This window comes from Arachis ipaensis, chromosome B06 (assembly GCF_000816755.2).
Source record: "Arachis ipaensis cultivar K30076 chromosome B06, Araip1.1, whole genome shotgun sequence".
Taxonomy (NCBI): domain Eukaryota; kingdom Viridiplantae; phylum Streptophyta; class Magnoliopsida; order Fabales; family Fabaceae; genus Arachis; species Arachis ipaensis.
In genome coordinates, this window is record NC_029790.2 from 30,036,108 (window position 1) to 30,045,209 (window position 9,102).

General features: G+C 28.9%; 1 protein-coding gene across 1 annotated transcript; it reads left to right on the forward strand.

The window, feature by feature from the left end:
* Window positions 3,372-7,878, forward strand: LOC107646843. Its single transcript, XM_016350992.2, has 4 exons — window positions 3,372-3,494; window positions 4,310-5,256; window positions 6,091-6,568; window positions 6,858-7,878. The coding sequence occupies exons 2-4, from the start codon at window positions 4,315-4,317 to the stop codon at window positions 7,499-7,501; spliced, it is 2,064 nt and encodes a 687-aa protein (XP_016206478.1). The 5' UTR covers window positions 3,372-3,494; window positions 4,310-4,314; the 3' UTR covers window positions 7,502-7,878.

The following is a 9,102-nucleotide window of genomic DNA, read 5'->3' on the forward strand; positions in this document are numbered from 1 at the left end:
TGGAGTGAATGTCCCTGAAATATACCTGCAAAGTAATTCCTTTGGGGAATATTTAGAATCTAGTGATTCTTTTTCTTGTTCCAAACTTTTTATAGCTTTCTTAGCTTTTAGACATCCTGACCAGGTTATGTCTGAAGCATCTGTTTCTACTATTAAGTAGTCGTTTTCTTCTGGAATATAAAGTTCTGGAAGCTTTTTACATAATTCTTTGACTCTTTGAATTTGCATACTATCTTTTTCTTTCCATTTCCATTCTTTTTTAGTACTTATTTTTGGAAATAAGTTTTTAGTGTATTCTGTTATATTCTTTAAAAATTCTTTATCAGAAATATAATTTATACACCCTAAAAATCTTTGTAATTGTTTTCTATCTTCTATTTTATTAGGAAATAAATTTATCTTTTCTAAAACATTTGGTTGAAGTTTTAACTTTCCTTGAGTAGATAGAATTAATCCAAGAAATTATATTCCTTGTTTTGCTATTCTTGCTTTCTTTTTGCTAAGAACTAATCCTTTTTTCTTTACATCTTTCTAATACTATTAATAATTTTTGAAGATAATCTTCTTTATCCTATTTTGTAAAAATTAATATATCATCAATGTAAACTAAAACAAATTCATTTAACTTTTTAGATTTTCTTCCATAAATCTTTGATAGATACCTGGGGCTTGTTTTAATCCGAATGGTAAAATATTCCATTCATAGAGCAACACACTTGTTGATTCTTTTGTTGGGCAAGTAAAAACAGTTAATTTCTTTGTTTCTTCGTCTAAACGAAGTTGCCAATATTCTGATTTTGCATCGAGAGATGAAAATCAAGTTGCTCCTTTGATTTTTTCTAAAATAGAATCTTTTCTTGGAAGTTTATGAGCATCACCAACAGTTGCTTCATTCATCTTCTTATAATTAATTACCATTCTTTGTTTTCCCCTTTTAATTTCATTATTGTTTTCGACATAAAAGGATGGAGCCGCATGAGGACTTTTACTTAATCTTATAATTCGTTTTTCTAAAAGATCTTTACATTCTAATGAGAACTCTTCTCTATCTCTTACGGAATAAGGAATTTTATTTGGAACGTTTATTTCCTTTGTAGGATCTTTTAATTTAATGCTTACTAATTCTTTATTTGTATTTTTAATATCTAAAGGATTATCAGCGCAAATTTCACCCAAAAGTTCTTCTATTTTTATTTCAAGATTATTTTTTGGGATATTTATCTGAAAATATAAATTTAAATAACATGTTTTTAATATAGAAAATATTTTAAATTTTAAAATCTTATCTATAGTAGTAGTTGGTATTTTTATTCGTTTTGATTTTTGATTTATTGAAGAATCGTGTGGAGCTTTTAAAACTATATATGTTAATTCTTGAATGAATGGATGATATAGTTTTAAGAAATTATTTTCTATGATAAAATCCATTCCAGAATTTAACATATATATGGATGGAACAATGAACCTATAATTTTGAATAAATATTTCAGTCATTTCTGCTTTTTGGTCAATTTTATTTATTGATTTGTCAACTATTCTAACTCTTAATGGTTTCTTTAATTTTGTCCAATCAAGTTTTATATTTGTACTAGCAAAGCATTGTGTTGCTCCAGTATCTATGAAAGCATTTATAAACTTTTCTGTTATTTTTATAGTAATAAATGTAGCATTATTGCTCAATCTCTGAGTCTGTTTCTGAGACATATTCGAAAATATAGTCTAAGTTATCATCTGATTCTTCTAATAGTTCCATGAAACAAGACTTATCAATTTCTAATTGTTTAGTAAGATTCTTTTTATCCTTCTTTTTTGGACATTCATTTGCATAGTGTCCTTCTTCTTGGCAATACCAACACTTACAATTTTCTTTTTTATTTGGGCAATAGTTATTTTTTTGTCTTTTATTTTTATTGTTATTTCTTCTATTATTTGGTTTTCTATTGATGTCATATAATCTCTTACAGTTCCTTTAGTATGAAACCCTATATAATTTCAGATATCTCCTCCAGACAATTCACTAAGTTTTGGATTAGTAAAGGCTTCTAATAAGAAGGAATTCAACCAGTTCTCGAAAATTTCTTTTTCATTCTTTTTACAGTCTAAATCGAGCATTCTTTCTCCTTCCAATTCCTGGATTTTAGGAACATATTTTGATGGTATTTTTGTGTACTTTGAATTTTTATTCATAAATCTCTTTTTAAAAGTATAATTTTCAAAACCTGTTTCCCATTTAAATTGAGATTGATTATCCTTAGATGTTCCAGCTTCATTTTTTACTTGTATTGGAATTGCTGGTTCTTCATCACTTGAATAATCTAGGATGTGTTCTTCATTTTCTATATTTTCAGAATTTACTAGTTCTTCTTCTATTTGAAATTCTTGTTCCATAATATTATTTTCTTGAGCCATTTTTAATTGTTTAAAAAGCATTGTAACTTCTTCTAATTTTTCTTCAATATTCATAATTTCAATGGTAGTTTTACTTTTAGTTCTGTTATGTTGGCTATATTTTAAAATTTTTCTTCTTTGGGATTCTCTTTCTGAAAATATTTATTTGATATCTGTTTAATTTCGTTTATATTAGGTTCCTCTTTTTCCTTATTTCTTTAAAATTTTATGGATACTAATATTTCTTCAAGCATATCTACTATAGAATTTAATTGTGGGTTAAAAGTATGATAAAGATGTGGGAAATCATTTCCATGGTAGCATTTTTTAGAAATTCCGTGTGAAATATAAGTGTTTTTAGGTTTTTAAAGTCCTTCAATAAAACTTAAAGTAAAATAAAGATTTTGAGAAAAATTATTTTGTATTGATTTTAAGAATTCGGTGTCATTACAATTAACATTAGTTAAAATCATTAGTTTTTGATCTATTAATTTTGATAATTTAATTATTTCTTCTCTTAAATCTTCTAATTTACTTTTTTCCATTAGGTGACGCTTTTCTTATAAAATGCTATGGTTTTAAGTGTTTTGTAGTGAAAAGTGTGGCTTTAGAATATATGGTTTAGGTTTTGCTACGTAGGCTTCTTTAAAAAAAAAAGTTGTTTTTGGGATCTTTATTTAAGTGGTGCCTTCAATTTTTGCGTGACTACTGAGAAAACCATTTTAATTTTTTTTTTTAAGTCCGAATAATTAATTGAAAAACATCGAGTACTTTTCTGTTTTAAGTTTTAGCTAATTTATTATAACAAAATTTTAAATTAAATAAAATACATAATTTATTTCTCATTTCCATGAAAAAAATATACATAAGCATGACATCCGGATAGGGGATTATTAAGAATATATAATTGACCTCAATAAACAAAGACGATAAACCATAGTTCTCGGAAGGCTCTACTTCTTTAAAAGGAGATAAATTATCACTTAAGAATGTGCAACTACTCTCATTGATCCTTTCACACTCTCTCTGTCTTCTCTTCCTTCTATCTCCAACTTTTGTGTTGACTATTCAGCAATAGCAATCCTCTTCTAAAGAGAAGTAGCAAGGTATGTACGAAATATACCATGTTGAAACAATTTTTACAATAATGATACCTGCATATTGAAAGAATGATTAATTCAAAAACCATGCATCAAGTTATATGCATCTGTGTGTGTTCAACCTTTTCATAATTTCCTCAGTTGTCCTATAAGGATTTAATTTTAATATTTTGTTAGTGTTCATTCTTTTTTATGTATATTCATGTTTTTATCAAATTCAAAGGTTACGTAAAAATAAAAATAATTCACTAATTAATACATAAAATAATTTGTTGTTGTTTTAAAGTACTAATGATATAAAATATTTATATACAACCATCTAATTATACTTTTTATTTCAGGTAATTATTCACATCATACTTATAAAAATGATATAATAATATATATGTATAGTTAGATAAATGTATAAAAAATCTTTACACGATTTTAAATTCAAAATTTATGCATGCTTTAAACATTTTACATGTAGATACAAAAATCTAACTACTATTTACCCATTTTTATGAAACTTGATCGAGAAATTAAATAAAAATAATCATAACTAATCAACCATTTTTATTAAATTTCATAGAGAAATTAAATAAAATAATCATATATTTATATTTANNAATTAAAAGTTTTTAAATTATAAAAACTTAATTATCAATTTGGTTAAACTAAAAGGATTAATGAATAATGAAACCAATTTTTTTTTTTGCCTCACCATCCATCAAAATCAATTTTTTTTATTTAAATAATGCAAAAGAAAGTCTGCATACATAATAGGATCACGTTTTAAGACAATCAGTGAATTAAATTATTAACTACTCCGTTTGCTGCAGGTGCCATGGATGATACAAATAATGATAATCGACCTGCCATAGACAATGAGGTCAGCAAGTTGATTGCACAAAAGGAATCTACAAGTCATGCCATAGAAAGTGAGGCCGCCAATAAATTGAATGAATGGAAGGATTCTACAACCGATGCCATAGAAAGTGAGGCCACAAAGTTGATTGCATTTAGGGAATCTACCACTGATGCCATGAAAAACGAGACCACCAAGTTGATTGCACTGAAGGAATCCACAACTGATGAAATAAAGAGTAAGACCACCAACAAGTTGATTCAATTGAAGGAATCTGCAACTGATGCCATAGAAAACGACGAGACCACAAGGTTGATTCCATCTAAAGAATCTTCAATAAATGATACCATAGAAAACAAAGCGGACACGAAGTTGAATGAATGGAGAGAAACAACAAAATCATTACTGGGTCGTTTCCGCTCACAATCTGAGCCATTTAACATGTCCAACATCCCGCCACAGCTCCGGGAAGGGAACAAGAACGCTTACATGCCGAAAGCCATCTCGATCGGGCCGCGATACAAGGGAACCAGAACGAACCTTGTGCAATGGGAAAAGATCAAGTGGCAGTGTATGCAATCTCTTCTTCATCGCGGACCCAAGGGGCCCGAAACAAACCTGAAGGAATGCATGGGAGTCATCATGGGACTGGAGAAAGAAGTTCGGGCAAATTATGCGGATGATCTTAAGCTAGAATGGAACGACCTTGCTAATATCATGTTGTCCGACGCTTGTTTCCTGCTTGAGCTTCTCATTTGTGCATCCAAGGAGTTGAATCAAAAGCTTAAGAGCCGATTGGAGCCTTCTGGCCCCGGAGGCCATGTTGGAAAGAAAGAAGAGGTGTTAGTTGATTTGTTGAAGTTGCAGAACCAGATGCCGCTTTTCATTCTCCACAAGTTGTCTGACCAAATTTTTTATGAGGTGATTATTATCGTCCCTTTATTTATCGCTCTAATAATTTAATTTTGCTCACAGATGCATCAAATTACTACTTAAAATTTATATTATTTGTGATTTGTTATTTAATTACTCTATTGGTCCCTATAGTTTCGTGAAATCTTTAATTAGGTCCCTATACTTTTTTCTTTTTAATTGGGTTCTTGCACCAAATTTTTTTTTCAATTAAGTCATTCTTAATAGTAATTGGCTTAATTTTATAAGGACCCAACTAAAAAAAATAATTGGTACAGGGACCTAAATAAAAGGAAAAAAAAGTGTAGGGACCCAGTTAAAAAAAATATTTGGTGCAAGGACTCAATTAAAAGAAAAAAAAGTATAGGGACCTAATTGAAAATTTTGCGAAACTATAGGGACCAGTAGAGTAATTAAATCTTATTTTTATTTGGGATAGATTGGTATGTTAAGCGACAATTCTCTCAAATTTATGAATTGGTTGATAAATACTTCTATCCATTTTGTTTTATATAAAATTAATAATTAAAAATTATTAAATAATAATTTAATCAGATATATTAAATTATCTAATCGTTCTTAACTAATAAATTTATGGAGACTTAAATCTGTGACCTCTTACATAAGTACGAGAAGACTATGTCATTTGAGTTATAACTTATTGACTTAATTTTATATTTCTTAATTATTACTAGAATAGTTAGATAATTTTATATGTAATAAGTGTGTACTTATAGATATTATATATAAAAAAATATAGATATTTAACTAAATAAAATAATTTTAAATTTTTATTTTGCTAGCATGATATTTAATAATTGTATTTATATTTTTTTAACGTAGGTTATCCCCGTGGAAACTCTGGCGCTTAATCTATTTGGCTACTTTCCTGAAACAAGCTTTAAGTGCTTCACCCCGGACATTCCATCACAACACTTTCTTGAACTTGTTAATGCCTACATTTCCGACGACGGTGAAGAGGGAGCACTAATAGCAGAACAACGTCAAGAAAGCCAACACATGTGCATTCCTATTAACGTGGTTCAAAACTTTCGAGAAGTAGGGACTCAGTGTTCAAATTGTTGTGCTCCCATCTTCGGTCAAGCAGTCACCAGTGTTGATGATGAATTTGCACAGAATGTAGGCGAGTTTCGACAAAACCAATATGTTTCTAATGCAATGGATATTAGCAACAGCCAATTTGTTTCTGATGCAATGGAAAATGGCAAAAATAATGATGCTCAATCTCAGACATACCGAGCAGAACATAATCGATGTGCTCGCATACTTGAAGCTGCTGGGGTTACAATCAAAGCTAGAAGTAAGTGTATTTTTGTTACTAATAGAAACTTAATTTTTTTAATTAATATTTTTTATTTTTTAAATTTATATTCTAAATTTTAAATTTTAAATTCTAATATTAAATCCTAAAAGAAAAAAATTTAAAAAATATTTTTATAACAAAATAAAAAAGATAACTAATATTAACTATTTGCAACGGAGACAATTACCAAAAAAAAAAAAAGGCAACTGAGACGCTAGTAATAGTAATAACTAATAAGAGTTGACTAATTAAAGTTGATTTATTTATTTCATTTTACGATTTTCAGTTACAAAGAAAGAAGAACAAAACACAGATAATCAGGGTCAAGCAGTGGTAACAACAAGAGCCTTTGAGTTTGACATCAGATTCATCAAGGGCAATGGAACACTGGAAATTCCGCAGCTTCACATCACAAACTCAACAGAAGTGACGTGGCAGAATCTCATTGCTTGGGAGCAAGGCCATACCGGTTTCAGCTGCAAGCACAGGTGCACATGGGCCGCGTTCTTTTTCAACGGCTTGATTTGCCGCGAAAGCGATATTCAACTTTTAAAAGACCGGAAAGTCATAGTGGACCACATGAACATGACGAACAAAAAGTTGTTGGAATATTTCCGTTCGCTCGTAATTGGAGTTGACCGAGTCAAAATCAACGATTCTCCTTACTGGAAAATGGTTAGGGTTTTGAACAAGTATTCAGGAACAAAATGCCACGTCATCAAACGGTCCTCCATACTTCTATGGCATTCTTGGCTTCCCGGTGCGGTTCGGCGAATTGATCGGTTCTTTTTGCGGAGTTATAGCTGCTTGATTGGAATGATTTCTGTGTACACTCTTCTCAGCGCAGTTTTTCAAATCCTTAACTATTATAACAGAAAAACCGACAGATTAGGCCCGGCAGCGTCACCTCGCGCCTTACTCAAGGGATGACATCATCATATCGTCATGGGATGTAGCCCGTACCTACCATATTGCAGTATATAGTAGTTATTTCCCGTAACTACCGTAAGTAGTGGTAATTCGGTTAGGTTAGTTTCATTTTATAACTAATTAATATTGTCGATCGTGGATACCCTGGGAGAAAATAAAAAGTTGTGTGTATATGTTGGTGCGTGTCTGAGTGTGGTTTTTACGATCAAAGAGAATGTACAATGGTTGTGCATTATTGTAGTTGATTGAATATGAGCTTATAATGATGATGAAGGAATGAATTGTAAGAGGAGAGTTGGATAGTTGTGTTGAGCACCATCTTAGGAGTTTGCCTTTTATGTATTTGCAATCAAGTTCTTTTGTTTTGTTTTAAGTTTTTCTGGGGGGATAAAAGTATTTTTTATAAAAAAAAATAAATATTTATTTCATTTCTTTAGTTATTCGTTTGTATTTCGGAAAACAAGTATAAGAAAATAATTTTACTTTTGTATTTTTTTTTCACAATTAAGTATAGACATGAATGTTTGTCATTAATATTTATAATTAATCCATTTCCAAATCTATTCTTAGGTTTTTTTGAAAATAAAGAAAAATCTGTTTTTTACTATTAAACAATTTTATATAAAAAATTCGAATCTTACTAAATGTTTCTATCTTATTAAAAATGTTTATATTTAAATAATGAATATTATTTTAAACTATTAACATTATTATTTTTAAATAAAATAAAAAATAAAATTTTACTTATGGTTATTTATTTCAAGATAATACCTAAAAATAATGTGATATAAGTCTAGACGTGAAGTCCAAACTCTTTTAGATGAATAATCCGACTTGTTTACGGAAAAGATGCATTTGTCCGATGTCCTTGTTTGAAAATACGTATGTTTGATGGAATATTTATAGAGAGAGGTGATGACTTAGACATCATTTTTGTATCTCTCTACTTACAATAGTGTAGTAGTTTTTGTTCTAATCTTTAAAAAGTCATTCCATGTTGTAACAGCCTACACAAGGTCTTACTTGTCATACAAGTCAAGTCAGTTCGGGTCATGGAATCCCGTGATCTAAGTAAGTTGGGTAAATATGTACTCCTACCAGAACTCGCATAGTTAGGTCTTCTTAATTTTAAAGAGATTGAATTGACAACTTTAGATTATGATATTATTTTGACCCATAATATAAATAGTAATCTCTTTAATTTTTTTTACTATATATAATTTTTTATGGTCATCACTCATATAAAATTATAAAAATGACAAAAATAACCTTTTTTTTAAAGTTGTTGATTTGGCCATAATTCAAAAACATGCTCTAAAAGCGTGGGTTAATAATAAAAGCGTAAATGAACCATGAATAAAATTAAATCAATAAGTAAATTAAAAATCTAAAAAAATAATTATATTATTTAAATTAATAGACCAAAAATTAATTATTCTAATGATAATAAATTCTTAAATAATACAAAATTATTTTTTTAAAAAATCTCAATTTTACAATAAGCTTTATTCAAGAAATTCAAAAATAAAATAAGAATTGCTAGACTAAAAATAAAATAATTAGCAATAAGAATTGATAGATTAAAATATAGATCTTAAAAA

Excerpts from the sequence above, each read along its gene's own strand:
- LOC107646843 (XM_016350992.2), top strand. The coding sequence starts at position 4,315 with ATGGATGATACAAATAATGATAATCGACCTGCCATAGACAATGAGGTC. Across the intron at positions 5,257-6,090 it reads CTGACCAAATTTTTTATGAG|GTTATCCCCGTGGAAACTCT; the intron begins GTGATTATTATC and ends TTTTTAACGTAG. Across the intron at positions 6,569-6,857 it reads GGTTACAATCAAAGCTAGAA|TTACAAAGAAAGAAGAACAA; the intron begins GTAAGTGTATTT and ends TACGATTTTCAG.